Source organism: Centruroides vittatus, unplaced genomic scaffold (genome assembly GCF_030686945.1).
Source record: "Centruroides vittatus isolate TY-2023 unplaced genomic scaffold, ASM3068694v2 scaffold_2707, whole genome shotgun sequence".
NCBI classification, from domain to species: domain Eukaryota; kingdom Metazoa; phylum Arthropoda; class Arachnida; order Scorpiones; family Buthidae; genus Centruroides; species Centruroides vittatus.
Genome location: NW_027122692.1, coordinates 936039 through 952472, shown reverse-complemented (window position 1 = coordinate 952472; position 16434 = coordinate 936039). Strand labels below are relative to the sequence as shown.

The following is a 16434-nucleotide window of genomic DNA, read 5'->3' as shown; positions in this document are numbered from 1 at the left end:
TGGCAAACCACGACAGAACCCAGTTTTTCAGTTTTATATAGTAGATTAATAGATTGTTTTATATTGACACAATAAAGTGAGGTTTTTCAAAACACCTGGCATATTATTCATCTGTCACTAAATAAAGAGATGAATAATATGCCAAGTGTTTTGAAAAACGTCAGTCCATTGTGTCAATATAAAACAACGTAAATTAAAACACGGTTTCATTGGAATAAAGAAAGATTAATAGAATTACAATAAAACTTTGCTTAACAAACGTTTCGTATAACGAGCAAAACCAATTGTTAAAATGACTCGCATAACGAGTGACCAGGAGAGGGGAAGTCAGTGGCGTAGCTTGGGTGTCAGCCGCCCGGGACGGAGGAAAATTTCGCCCCCCCCCCTTTATTTAGGTATTATTATTTATTGTGAAATTTTGCCGCCCCCTTAAAGTGCCGCCCGTGCCGCCCCCACTACGCTACGCTACTGGGGGAAGTCTTGGGTTGTGCGCGTGCTCCATCAGTCTGTGTTTAGCACTCGTTCCGCTAGCATCTTAGTGTCGCTTGTAATCACACATTTTTCTAAACTTGTGTTCACACATATTACTTATAAACATCAACAACCATAGCCCGTTATATGATAAACACGCCAAACGATATGCCGAATTCTTGGGCTATGTAAAGGCTATAATTAAATATTACAAATTAATTAATTTGACTTGAGGTAGGCAGTTATTCTTCCATATTGCATTTAATTTAATAACTATAAATAATTAATTTTTAACTTAGACATTTCTAAAATTTAATTTGGAATTGGTCATTAAATTTAATACGAGATGGCAGCATAACTGCCTACCTCAAGTCAAATTAATTAATTTCTAATATTTAATTGTAACCTTTACATAGCCCAAGAATTTGGCATATCGTTTGGAGTGTTTATCAGACATTATTTGTGACTTTTTTATTTTCTGCAAATCGAATTCGCATTCCAGGTTGGTTCATTCCGCGCTAGAAGAAAAGACGACGATGATTCACGCTCCTTAACAGTCTATATCGTGTAATATTCTTTGAATAAACGTTATACATAAAATATTTGAGTATTTTTTTCGGCATGGAACGCATTATAATTTCTATGCGAAAATTGTCTCGCTTAACGAGTGTTTCGCGTTACGAGTACGACTTTGAAACGAATTGTGCTCGTTAAGCGAGTTCCACTGTAGTTTGGTTTATTTCGTTACCGCAACGCGACACACGAGCAATCTGCTGAGGGGATGGATGCATCCTGGAAAGACTTTTATGTATAGCTGGTTTCTATTTCACCTAAATAGGGGCGTGAACAAATACTGACTTGAAACTCCGAAAAATTTCACGTTGCCAGCTCGAACCTACGATCGACTACTGGTGTTCGATGGTTTTATCCACTCGGCTTATTTGTTTATTAATTTACGGCATTGCAACGCTTGGACGATCTGCCTAGGGGATGCTTTCCCGGGAGGTCTTTTTAAGGGTAATCGGCCCTTATTCATGCGTTACAAATGTGGAGTAAACCCGGTAAACTCCACGTGGCCAGCCCGTTCTGGCGAGGCACAAACCCACGACCGAACGCCCAGTATTCAGACAACGGAACCGCTTGGCCACTGGTGGGCCGCTACTGGAGGACCCTTGTTAGAATTAAGAAAGTACTGTTTGGAAATGAAAAAAACCGAAATTGTTAGATGTGGAAAATTAAACACTCATATAAGTTTCACAGGGTAACACTTTCGATTGCACGCAGGCAAGTGCTATGTGCTAACCATCACAGTAATAATATAGCGCATCTATTTTGCGCTATATCATTGTCGCAGTAATTAAATTAATAAAATATATATATTTTAAAATTATATCCTTTTTTAAGAATTATATTTAATCCTTTATTTTGTTAAATTTTTGCCAATAGATGGCGCTAAATGTAAAGCCAGCATATCGAATGTAGACAAATTACATGATGTATAAAAATCCAATCGATACTCTGGGGTGTGATGTACTGTACATTATCTAAGTTAGAAGTATGTTGACGTAATTGCCGAGTTTATTAGTAATTGGTCGAACAGCCTCGGTGTGCATATCGAACAAACAAACAAACAATAAACATCTTCATTTATATATGTAGATTAAACACATAAAACTTAATAAATAAAATTGCCTTACATTTTCACTTCGTCAACTAGAAATATCGAATGAGAATATAATTGTAAGAAAGTGGAGGTACTATTCACATTCCAGATAATATAGAGAACTATGCAAAGAAAATAGATCTTTAATGCAATTTTTTTTTTGCCTACGAATAAGTAATTAATGGAGCAGGAGGCGCCCATCCCCCTATCTGCCAGAATATTTTTTACAGTGTATATAGGTAATGCCTACATACAATAGAATTTTGTGTAGAAAATGAAAATAAATATAGATGTTGTGGTAATATAATTATTTTTAAAAATTTTTTACTATTACATAAGACTCAATTTGGTGCTTCCTTTCATAGGCGCCTTTGTGTAGTGAACAACTTTGCACACCTGCTTGAACCAGGCCTGATTTGACCCCAATAGATTTATAAATTAAGAAAATCACTTGGAAGGAGAATCTCGTCAACTTGCCCTGGCGAGATTATAGGGACTTGAATGTTGCCAAAATTATTAAGGAAGGCAAGATTTCTCTAGTCTAGCTCTGTTGCCGAGATAAGAAACTTCGGCACAGATAAAATAACCCTCCCTAATTACGACTTCCACCCTTGGAATCAGTTTGCCCCACACGTTTACTTTGATGACTCAAAGGATCGTTCCATGTTTAGGTTTTACACTAATGGCTTCAAAATGGGTGAAGAGATGTGTGCCGCATTCGTTGTTTACTCTGATTTAGGCCAAGAGCTTACACAAGCGTGCTTCAAATTAAGTCCACCGTGTTCAATTGCTCAGATAGAAACATTAGCTATTTATATAAGATTGATTTATATTAGGCGTAAACAGGACAAAAGACGTACACTACCACATATGCTCGGATAGTAGGGTAGCTTTACACAGAATAGCCAGATCTTATAGTCTTAATGCGGCTATAAGATCTGGCACTCGTACATCTCTTACATCCCCACTGCATTATCACTTAATCTCGAAAATGATGTTAGATAGATGAAAGCCACGACCAGATATGGAAAGTTTAAAGGAGAAAGTCCCGATTAACTATATAAGAACATCCAGTCTAGACCGGAAGTTGCGTGATTTCAATTCAAAACTTTTCCCCTGAATGGAGTTACATAGGTCCGTAGTTCTCAATCCGTGGTCCGCGGAACACGGGTGCTCCGTGAAGCCACTTCAAGTGTTCCGTGAAAAAATTAAATATACAGTTAAAAATGTTGCAAAAGAAAAATCAATACGACGTGAAATGATTTTTGTATGGGAAAATGCCAATGACGTTATATACTAGACCGAATGCACTCTTGATTTCAAAAAGACTTGCTATCCCTGCTTTAAAGATGATGTATTTTGAGTGTTCCGCGGAAAAAATTTCAAAGTTCAGTGTTCCCCGACTTCAAAAAGATTGAGAACCACGAATATAGATGACTGGCATGACTCTATTGTTGACAGGAACAGTATGATGTACACAAGGGTGAGATACTACTAATTTAAAGTGGAAAACATATACAGTAATTTAAATTAAATAAGTTAAGAATTAAACATATTCTTAATTTATTTAATTTAAAATACTGTATATGTTGCAGCACGGCATTGTGAAGACGTGACAGTAAATAATTGCTCGTTTGTGTTGTCTTGTATCTTGTCTGCGTTGCCCACCACATAAAATGTATAAAAACAAAGATATGAATATTCTTCTGAAATTTTAAATATGTTGACCACAATTAAATATATAAATCAGTAAAACCGCAGAATATTTCATAAAATCCAAACCACTAGAAGTTGTTTATATTCGATTTCCTGAAAGGAATAAGTTGAAATTATCTCTTGAAGAATCCAGATCTTCATGTAATTTTAACGAACATATAACAGATTTTTAATGGTCACAAAGACCCTAAATTTTTATTTACTTTCTGTAATATATAATTTTTAAAATTTTACAATTTTTACTTATTTACACGTAAAAAAAATGATTAAGTACCCATTCTTGAAGACAAAAATTATCTTTCAGAAATAATTTATAGTGCTTTTAATCTATAATAATTAATTAAAGCAAGCTTTTCATATAAAAAAGTTTTTTACATATTCTTTAAAATTCCTTCTAATTTTCCTTAATTCAAGGACAAAATAGATACACCTCCAGGCATAGAGAACAACAAGGAAGTTTTTCCTTCATTGATTTCCTGTATTCACAAAATTTTAAATAATAAGAATGCTTGTTAAGTAAAAAGTTTATGACATAAATTTCTATTTGATTTTTGACGTCATTTAAGGAAACGATTTTAATTATTACATTCGAAAGGGTATTTTCGCTTGTGACATTTATAGTATCATGAAATTTCCTAGAAGTATACCAAAGATGGAAACGTGGTTTACACGTGATTATGACGTAAATTTATCTTTCAATATATCAAAATTATTAATTTTAATATTAACCTTGGCATTATGATAGCGTGAAATGATAATACTGATTTAGTTTATAACAATTTTTTTTTTTTTTTTTTAATCGAGGAAGATCTTGCTTGAATTTCATTTTTCGTTTGAGATTTTTAGTTATTTTTGTTATCTAATCCGATTAAATGTTTAATTCTATATTATTGACTTATCACTGTAATATTTAATTCAATTTATTTAATTTTCTGTCAAAAATATAATTAAAACATAAAAGTACTCATTAGTCTAATTTATAACTACTGATTCTATACCTTTCTTCATTATATCGTATTTCTAAATTTCTAAATTAAATTTAGTTTCTTAGGTGCATTATAGTCTGGTAAGTGATTTCCTAACGCTCATACAATTTATTATTATGCTGTTCATACAAGCAAGAATAAGATTGGATTGATGGGATTAAGGCAATGCAACACGTGGACGATTTACCAATGGCAAATCCCTTCTAGAACTTTCTATGGGAAAAGTGTTCTAAACCTAATGAAAACCTGAAAACTCCACGGTGGTGAGGCACGAATTAGCCCCAATTCTCAATGTTCTGTGGTTTTATTCATTTGGCCAATGTCACTATGCAAGCAAAAAGCTAACTATCAATTAATTTATTATGTTATACTTACATACATTAATTTATTTAATTTTTTTTTTTTTTTTTGTTTAAATGAAGAACTATACCCTAAAACTAATCATATTCTATAATAAAACATTATAGTCGAAGAGGGGAATCATATTTTTAATTCATAAAAGTTGCGAATTTATAAATATGTCTGAATTAAGTTGTATTTTAATAATTCTATTACAGTTGTACTGTATTTTTAAACATATTTTAAATGATGAAGTGCAAATGATTCTGGAATCTGTACTGTAGTTTCATAGTAGCTATGTGAAATAATGCTATACAGTTTATATTTACAGTCTAAAATAGCAATAAAAATAATCTAAATAAGGTAAGAATAATAATATAAATCTCTGTCTAATGTCCAGAAAAAGTCATTATAAAGTGTAAGAGTAACTAAATTCTGTTTTGCAACTTTTATGTATTAAATTCTATTGCATCTATGGGTAACAGATAAATGCATCTGTTACTATGAAAGTTGTAGGCTATAGCTATTACTATAAAGGCTGTAGAACTAACAGCCCTCACAACTCGTATTTGCAGTCTTTAGCTTTGCAGATATCTTTAATAAATTTTAATTATAAAGGTATGCTGATTAAATAAAAAATTGATTATATTTATTTATTTATTTATCGGTTTTTAACTATTAAGAAATTTCATTTTTATAGCTTGTTTTTAATCGTAACAATAAACTTCAAATTATAGAAATCATGTAATAATTCAATTTTGGTTAAATTCTGGCATAACTTATGTAGACCCCTTTGAAAAATGTTAGGTATCGAACAATTCAACTTTTATAATAAATAATATGAAAAATAATTCAAATATTATTTCATTTGAAATTGTAATTAACATAAACTAAAATTAATACACTTTCGAAATTATATTTAAAGAATTTTTAATGACCTTGATGATATCTATGTCTATTTTTTGTTTATGTGTTAAATAGATAATATTGATAATTATTAATTTAAATTATTAATATCAAAATTTATTTGTAATAAAATGACAAGAATATTTATGATAAAAATACAATTTATTTAAAATTTATTGCATTCTTTTCTAAACTATATTTATTCCTTTTTTTTTTTTTTTTTAACTCTTTCCGCCCTGTGGGCACTAAGAGGGCCTCTTTTAGTAGGCCCATTATGGGTTCGGCCAGGCCCACAATGGGGCGACCGGGTGGTGAGGGACGGGGCCCGACATATCCGAACGGACCACCCCCCGAAAAATTCCTGGGGATTATTCGACCCGTTCGCTATATTTATTACTATAAATATACATTTATAAACTATATTTATTAATATTTTAAATTCGTTTTTTTTTTAGTATTAATATTCGTTTAAATTGGACAAAACTATATTAAAGTTTTGTATTGTATATTTTTCCAATAAGATACGAAACTATCGCTAAAATTTCGCAAAACTTTAAAAGTTTATTTTTTACATTTGTTCATAATATATAAAATTTATTCTCATTGAAAATTGTGTATTATCATTCATTATAAAATTTCAACCATTATTATTAGATTTAAATCACATTCAATACGTTTCATGCATAATCATTTAACCGTTTTACAGAACATGATTGGCCGAACGAGTTACTTACGTAAAAATTCAAAAGTGCAAGATATAAATTTATTTAATTTTAAAAACATTTTAAATTTTAATCACGTTAATAATAAATATTCTATTTTTAACAGATGTATATAGAAACATAAAAAAATTTAATTATTTTCGTTAATAATAATAACACAAAGAAAGTTTATTGTAATACGAATGAGTAAATCGCTTGACGAAATCCGATTGGTCGATTAGCTGATGCGTTTCGAGTGACGTGAGGTGGCGTGATTATCGTCTGCTTAACGTCTGATGTGCAGAGTAGATTCAGACTCCTCATCGTTGACATCAGGTGAGTTTGTAATGAGAAACTCTACTTTAAATTTATATAAATATTGGTTTAAATTGATAAATTACTCATTCTATGTTAATATTTAACGAATGGGAGCTATTAAACGACTATAAATCGCTGTTATTTAACAATTTTAGCAATCGGACCTGCTTCATGTAACTGTTTTAATCAATATTCAAGTATTGCTCTGTTAAAGGTAAATATCATAATTCTCCTCTACATTTTAATTATTTTACATAATAATTAAGAGAAACACACACAAAATTCAATTACATTCACTTAAATTTATGTGTTATACATCAATCTACACAAATCCTGGCTGTTTAAAGGGTAAAATTGAATGAATTTCATCCTTTAAATGGGTGTGATTTTACAGGAATGCAGTACAAATCTTCTAATGCCTACTCCTTTTTTTTTCTTCTGTAGGCATTAATTCATTATTAGCATGCGGCATTTGTTCCTGTTATTAAATTGGCAATTTTCCATTCTTCCAAGGAAATATGTCAAGTAAATGGAATCCTGAATTGATCAAGGATAGAATTTTCAACAGGATGCATTATTGACTTGTGTATATTAAAATAAAAGAGGAATTTTTCCGACATACAATTTCGAAGATAAGCTTAACCGATGGATCGGTTAAGCTTATTTTATGTTTAAAATACTTCAAACTTATCCGGCTTATCTTTATGTATGGATCTAATCATTGTCCTATTTAGTTTACTATGATCCATATATAAAGATGAAGTGGTATGTATATGTGAAGATATATAGATTTTAATGTATTAAAATCTAAATTTCTTCATTTTGTGTTTACATAATCACAAACTGAAGTATTGCCACACTTTTCCTTCTGTAAATGTAAAAAATACTGATAAACAATAACAAATTCTATCGACGACGTTACCTGTTAAGCTATCCTCTTATCTCAAGATTAACTCTACCCGTCCAGCGGCGTGGCATAGAGAATAAGGATTATTTTTTATGCCGCCGGGACGGCTGCCACACAATACAGAATTTATATTCTATATTGCATGGCAATCGTCTAAAATTATAAACTAGATCGACTGGCTGTCCACAAACATAAAAAATAACTCGATCACCCGTTCCAGTTTCGCTCCGATGACGAAAATTCCTTCAAATTATTCAATATTAAAATAAGTTCTTTCTGAAGGGAAAGGTGACCCTTCTCTTGGCGAATTTATAGAGAATAATTTATGATTTTTCTCACTGATCATTCATTTTTTTTTCAGTTTATATGTATATATACATAAGCATAATTGAGGAAATGATGCTCATCCTTCATAGACAGGCACAAAACCTGTTCGATCGCCTATAATTTATACACGTTCTTCCTCATCAATTTAAAGCTAGCAAAATGAGTTTTTTGAGGGGATGGTTCGAGTTTTTAAAGTCATATTCTCGAGCACTCGTGTCACATAACTCTAAAACTGGGTTACTTGCCTGAGGCTGCTGGAAGGTCACGTTCATGGTTTCGTGCACTTCCGTCTCGTACCCTGACGTATGACGTTCGTATGCTTACGTTAGAATACGAAAATGGGCCCCCCTACCGGAGAATTTTACGGGTTTGTCGTGTCACACGGATTATGTAGTGCATCCACGTGTTGAGGATGCTTGCCAAGTTCCGTTGCTGACGTCACGCGTTGCGATAACGTAACGATTGCGTAACCTACTTCAAAAATTTAAAGTGTGATCGGTGGAGATTTTTCAGTGACTTCTTTTTTTTCCCCCGTCGAGTTTTCCCCTCGTTTCTACGATTTAAAATAGATTCCGTGGGGAATTTTTTAATGCAATTATTCGGAACGGTCGTTAACTCTTGTCATTTCCATCGGGTACTTGAGGAAAGGTTAGGAGACCGGCGTTAAATTCGCGGTTTTTCGCCGAAATTTGGCTATTTAAAGAGGTTAAATGGTTTCCAATCGTATTCTAGACACTCCAGCGACGGTTCTTGTGTAAATTTACGAAAAAAAAATCGCCAATTTTTTTTCACCGAGTTTCGACACAGTTTTATCAAGAAAATTGCATAATAAACGAGTTTTAATTAAAAATACAAATTACTTCAATAAGATTTCATAAAAATTCAGATAGTTTTATTAAAATGGTGTTAAAATTCTCAGTAACTAGGTTAAAATTAGCCGATTTGCTAACTTTCTTCGCGTATTTTTAGCGTAATTTAATTAAAGATAATTAAAAACATCCTTTTCAACCCGAAAATATCGTCATTTACCCCGTGATTTTTCTAACCTACATTCAGTTATTCTGCACTAAACGTGACCTTGCAGAAAGGTTATAGCCCTCCCTCATCCTTGTCAAGTAAACCTGACAGTTCTTTCCAAATATCTAAGTATAATTAACGTAAAAAATTTTAATTAAATTCTATAAAATCGAGGAATGACATGATTTCTTTCTCGATAAATTATTAGTCCGTTCTTGTTGTTGAAGGTTGGGCCGTGGACAATAGAGAACTTTTGTCTAATGTCGCAATGTGATCTCTTAAATTTGGGTTAAACCTACAAATAAACTTAAATTATTCCATACGAATGACCCATTAACATAATTTTTAATGTAAAAAGTAGATTTTTAAGGTCTGTGTTTTGTGCACTTTTATTATAAATCTTGGAAATCTCTGCCTCCATTTATAAATTTTGCTTCTTTTTGTAATTGTCTGTGGATTTTGCAATTGGTAAGTTAAAGTTTGAATCTTAAGTACAAATAATTAACAACAGTAAACAACATACCTTTTATTTTTAATTATTTACGTAAATTTTAGTTCATTGTGCGATACAAGTAGCTAAAGGATGATTCACCTGAATCTAGATATAAATTCTAATTACTTTTAAGCAAAAGAACCGGACAATGAGCCTCAAATATTAATTAAATAACTGTCTCGGTAGCTTCTCGAATACTAGTAAACTGTAATTTTTAAGAACTTTCAAGTCAATGAGTCGACATTCTGTATAAAAAATACTGCTTTTATTGGAGTCAAAATGGTTAAACTGTAAGTACTAGGGAGGTTGTTTGTTTTAGATATGTCTTTAGAAAGGATACAAACAAATGGAGCTATAGGAAATAGATTTTATCTGCTTTAAGTGTTCTATAATCTCAATTGAACACCTTAAATTTCACTTAAATTCCAAAAGTCAGGCTGTAGAAACATGAAAGTTCAAGATTTGCTTAAACTTTTCGAGCAGTAACGTGTATATTTTGTCGTAATATTGTTACTGTTTTTAATTTTTCTGGTATAAATGCTAGGAGAAATTAGTACTTAGTTCTCACTAAGATTGCTTTGCCTTATTTCTTTACTCCTATCCTATCATATCTGTCTAATAAGTGAACGCTGTAGTGAGACTATATTCTAGAATTAACATAAAAATTAGTTTCTGAATTTCAAAATGTTTTTTCTTTTTTCCAAATTAAAGCAATTATAATGTAGAAAATTTATATATTTAATGATCTGTTAGATATGTAATATTTATTTAATGTATGAATAATGAATAATTTCCCTGTTTGAATAGGAACTGGTTAAATTTGTTTTCTATTTTCCTTTTTAAAATTTAAGTATGCACATTTACATACACATATTTTACATCGTCGTATATATGTAATCGAGTCGACCAAAATATACAGTAATTGGAAATTTGTAGCAATATGTTAGAATATTGAAATTGTTTATTGGAACGAAAACGTCTCGTTCGAAACAGTTTATAAATTAGCTAGTAGCAACTACAATAAAATTCTCTTTAAAATGATCGACTGACTTTTGGACTATATTACATGTGTAGTATTTTTAAAATTTTCAATGTAATTTTGCAATTAACACGATGTTTTTGGATCGAGTCGAGTCTATTTTTAAATGCTGCGGTTTTTTAAAAAGGCAAAGGAAATGCGCACCTGTCGTCTATACGTGGTATTGATTTTTTTTTCCCAGAACAAGAGAAAATACTGAATTGATTCTATCTCTTGCAGATAAATTCCATCTGATTAAATAATGTCTGCAAAAGCTATCAGAGAAGCCACTGGTAAAGGATTACTTAATAAATTTTTAAATACTGGAATAGCAGTAAAGAGTCAGTTTGCTACTGTTACTGAAGATACTCAATGGAATGATTTAGTAGAGAGTAACCCTTGGCTAGAAACAGAGGTCAGTATTTTATTAATTATATTACTGTTTGACACTTGCGGAATGCCACACACTACTAACAATAAATCTAAGTCTAATTTTAAACAGACTTAAAAATAAATCTATAGGAAATTAATGAATTTTGTGTTTCAGTGTGGAAGTTGGTATCCTGCAAATTTTAAGACTTTTTTTTCTCCTAAATGAATTTTGGTTGCATTTTTATTTATTCAAACTTTATTAAAATGTTAACTTTAGCGACTGGTGGTGAAACCGGATCAGCTTATCAAAAGAAGAGGAAAATTAGGTCTGATACGTGTTAATGCAAATATCAATGAAGTAAAATCATGGGCTAACGAAAGACTTGGAAAAGATATTCAGGTAATTAATTTGTATGGTTTGAAATTCTTAATTTAGAAGAAAACTTTCTGGTGTATTCTAACATAAGGGAAGCACATAAATGATCACAAAATTCAAATATAATATTATGCCTTTAATATCCAGCAAAAGATGTATAGAAAAAACATTCAGCTACTCATGAGGTTACCGTATTTTAGGGACTATAAGACGCACCTTAATTTTTAAGCAATTTTTTTTAAAAAAATACCTATAAGACGCTACGGACTATAAGATGCACCTGAATTTTGGAGGCAATTTTTCGAAGAAAAAAGTGTCTTATAGTCCGTAAAATACAGTACATATTTAAATCTTGTCCATACAGGATTTGATTGTGTAATCTTGATTGATTATTTTCTCTTTCTACTGATTCTTTTCTGGGTGTTTGATCTTATATTTTCATAATGTTAACATATTAAATCTTAAACTATAACTGATCCTAAAAATATATTATTTTTCATTTTGGCTGTACTTCGTGACAATAGCAAAGGACACACGGTAATTCATTTTTATTGAGTATCGAATCGGTTCCTTGTTTTGATAGAATGTAAAATTTAGCCATTATTTCACTATGAGAAATAATAGCTCTAATCAAGCATAAGAGATCAATAAGTATGAAGTACAAAGATAAAATGATGCTTTTTAAATAACACAGTGAAATTTTGTAAGGTTATCCATTGCTACAGAACAAGGCTCATGACATGAATTTATATACAGGTCGGACGAGCAACCGGTAAAATTCGCAACCTCATAATAGAGCCATTTGTCCCGCATTCTGAGGTATGAAAGCATTTTGATATACTATTTTCTAAACATTAATGCTTAGTTTTTGACTAAACCATATTTTTATTAAAATTTAGGAAGAGGAATCATATATATGTATTTATTCGCATAGATATGGTGATACAATATTGTTTCATCACAGAGGGGGTGTGGATATTGGTGATGTTGATTCAAAGGTATTTCTCTCTTAAATTGAAGGTATTTTTTAAAATTTTTATTTGTTGCTAAAAGAATAAAAAAATTTCTAGGCACTTCGCCTTGATGTTTCAATTGACATGAAACCAACCATAGAAGAAATCAGAGGAAAACTTCTGAAAAATTTATCTGCCGACAAGCAGAAGTAAGTATTTCAAATTTGGTATAAAATTTCCTTTCTTGAAAAACTTATTTATAAACTTTATAATCTGTAGAAAAGGTAACTTACAATACATTTCATTAATCATAAATGACAGATTAAAAAAGTTATTGTATTATTCTAAAGCTTTCCTGTAAAGGAAAGCTTTGATAAAATCATTTTACAATCTTTATTTTTAACGTTCAATAATAATTTTAAATATAACCTTCATAAAGTTAAATATAATCGTTCTCTTCATAATTTTATAGTTTTTCCTGCAACAAGTTAAATTTATTTTTTGAAAACAAACTAATCAAATAAATCAATAAAAAAATAACTGTATTTGATGGCATATAATATGCAAATTTTGTTTAAAAAACGTTTAGAAAAATGCCCTGCATTTTATCTGTGAAGTTGGAATCTCCTGTAAGCTAATGAATTCCCCAAATAGCATTCAGTATGCTATGGATAAGCTCTACCTAACCCAACTCTTGAATAACAATGTTTAATTACATATATTATACTGGAGTAATATTATTTTGTTAGAGCTAAGCTACTTTTGCATGTATTCATGTAGAATGTTTTTAGTTCAAAAAGTCTTTGGATTGCAATTTGGAAAAATTGTAGACCTGTAAATTCCCACTGACATCCATCCATCTGTCGTTCCTTAATATCGAGAGTGGAATTAGTTAGTTGAAAAACAAGACCAGATATGGAAATTTTAGAGGCAGGAGGCCCAGATTAACTATATAAGAATTTCTGATACAAACAGAAAGTCACATTATTTCAATTCAAAAATGTTCCACCAAAAGGTGTTAGTTAGATGACCAGCACAACTCTATGGTTAAAGAAAAGGTACGATTTACAGGCCACTACTAATTTGAGGTGAAGAGCATACATTTTAAATTAAATAATTTAAAAATTGCAGTTTAGCATTGTGACGTTGTTACAATAAATAATTGCTCATTTACCATTATTTTGCCTCCCAATAGAGTGCATTTTAATTTTACTTTTTTCTTTAACAAATTCTTTAAACTGTATTCTGGTTAAGTATCAAAGATGGAGATAGCTTAAAAATACTAAATGCTTTCCTAAATATTGTGTTTGAGTAGAGATGCATCTTACATGGTGTAAAATATGGCATTTTGCTAGAATATTAAATAATTTTGTGTGAATAATTTAAATTTAATAACTTCCCACACGTCTTATCAAAACTTTTTTTTTCTTCTAGTTACGTTGCACAGTTTATTGTTGCATTATATGAAGTATATGTTGACTTATATTTCACTTACTTAGAAATTAATCCATTAGGTGAGTTGTACTTCATTAAATTTATTTCAATCTTTACAATGACTGTGTATTTTTTATAATGAAATGGTAAATTGTTTTTCAGTAATAAGCAATGGAAAAATTTACATATTGGACTTGGCAGCTAAGTTGGATGCTACTGCAGAATTTGTTTGCAAACAAAAATGGGGAGAGATTGAATTTCCTCCTCCGTTCGGTCGTGATGCTTTTCCTGAGGTAAGAGCGTTACATTTTTACTCTTATACCACACTAATAACTTTAGATTACTCCTTAAACACTGTCTTTATTCAAATCGAACGATTAGTTATCCATATTTAAGCAGAATTCTGCAGTGTAGAAGTGTTTGTATACCCATGCAGTGAATTAGTTGATGGAATTAAGTAATGTCTAATTAATTACATTATTTTTAAGCTATAATAAAAATATTTAAAGTAAGTAACATGGTCTGAAGGTAGAGGTTAGATCATTATCTTGTACAGTGATACTTTGGTATTTGAACACATGTTCAGGGAAAAATCACTTGGTGCTTAACAAAACAAAAAAGATTTGCTAGAACAAACTTTTGATTAATAACAACTTTTATTATAACTTTAATTTTGTCATTCATAAAAAATTTTCTACCATAAAAATGAGTAGTTACATTTTATTTTTAAAGTAGTTAGAGCTGCCTGTCTTTGTCAGACAAAATTATTACTGAATCACAATAGCAGTAATGTGTTAAATTCACAACTGTTACAATTAAATCACACATCTGTGTTAAGTACTGACAGCTGTTAAAAATTCACAAAAATTTCAGTTTAACCCAATAATATTAATAGGTGCATTTTACCATTCTGTACTGTTTGTGGGTATTCTTGACTTGAAACAAAATGTAAACTGTCTCATTTCCTTGCATTTTTTGGGTTTTTTTTTTTATGCATGCTAAGCTTATAGACTTGTTAAATTTTAGTTAAAATCTTTAAATTAGTGTATATTTGGGGGTCTGGAATGAATTATACTAATTTACATTATTCCTTATGGAAAAAATTTGTTTAATATTCAGTCTTCTGGAACAAATTAACCTTGAATACCAAAATATCGTGTATTTAATTATTAAAATTTATTTTCTAAATTAATTAAAAATCAGAATTAAGAAATTAATGGATAACATAATCATTGTGTATTATCTTTTAAACCATATTTGTTAGTTTAATTAATTTTTTATTATAGCTTGAAAATTGACCTACAAACCATCTTTGCATTCCAAAATTGTGGTTTAAGCAAACATTTTTGGCTCCTATTAGGGTCCACTTCAGGCTTGCATCCACAGAAAAAAGAAAAAGAAATGGATATAAGCCTGAAGCGGGCCTTGAATGAAGCCAAAAACATTTGCTTAGACTAGAGTTTGAGTGCAAGAAAAATTTTCCAGTTATTATATGTTATTATGTTAAGTATGTTTTGTATATAAAAGGCAGTAAAAAGGGAAGGTTACAACAGATTTAAAGCAAAGTATCAAATTTACATATAAATTTTATTATGTTGGGGCCAAAATTGATAACCTACGTACACATGTACTTTTATACAAGGTGACTCAAAATTTTGTTAATAGATATATTTGAAGATTAATGGTTAACTAATTTGGAACAACTCAATAAAATCATTGGAATTAACTGAAAGTTGTATGAGTTTCTTGGTTAACATATTTCCCCCAGCTACCATATATACTGTATATAAAATTCCAAAATCTCTCAACAGTTTCATAAAATAAAAGGTGTTTTATATGCTTGAAAGCTATTAAACTGAAATTTTTATTCTCTTCTAAATTTTCTCTATTGAAATGGATTGGAGAATTATTAAATTTAAAACAATGTGATTAACACTACTAGAACATCATGATAGAATTGAAACAGAGCTGGAAAGAAAGAAGCGATCCCTACACTTGTTAGGCACAGAAGAGGCGATCCTTGTACCTAACAAACACATACGGGTGAACTTTGCACTTTCCAGGTACAGAGAGGCAATCCAAGAACAAAGCAATCAATGACATGTACTTTGTTTTCCACACTATTTTCTCTTAAGCATGTGTAATGCCAAATTTTTTTTTTTTTTTTTTGACCCTTAGGTCTAAATTCTGTTAGGTGCACTCAGTCACGTCAGAGAGCAAAGACATTGTCACTTTGTTTTTGATATATAAAAGGTATTAAAGTCATGGACTTCTAATTTTACTTTCCCAGCCCTGTTATATATAACAAGAGGGAAAGTATGGCAATTAATAAAAAATGATCCCCAAAGATTTTCTACATTTTTGGACTCTGGATCTTAAAGTGTGGAGAAATGCAAAAAAATAGGGTTTTTCCTGTATGTATGGATGTTAGTGTGTA

General features: G+C 30.7%; 1 protein-coding gene across 2 annotated transcripts in view; it reads left to right on the top strand.

Annotated features, from left to right (window-relative positions):
• The first annotated feature begins 7012 nt into the window (after positions 1–7012).
• ATPCL (ATP-citrate synthase) overlaps positions 7013–16434 on the top strand; it is a 19131-nt gene continuing 9709 nt past the window's right edge. The window contains exons 1-9 of one of the 2 annotated variants that reach the window (XM_067285539.1): positions 7092–7118; positions 7256–7314; positions 11103–11277; positions 11512–11634; positions 12367–12429; positions 12510–12608; positions 12681–12772; positions 13998–14077; positions 14160–14290. In XM_067285539.1, the coding sequence (XP_067141640.1) occupies positions 11125–11277; positions 11512–11634; positions 12367–12429; positions 12510–12608; positions 12681–12772; positions 13998–14077; positions 14160–14290 (741 nt within the window). In that variant the 5' untranslated portion in view covers positions 7092–7118; positions 7256–7314; positions 11103–11124. Of the gene's footprint in view, positions 7119–7255; positions 7315–11102; positions 11278–11511; positions 11635–12366; positions 12430–12509; positions 12609–12680; positions 12773–13997; positions 14078–14159; positions 14291–16434 lie in introns of both variants that reach the window. The other variant, XM_067285540.1, reaches the window with a different exon arrangement.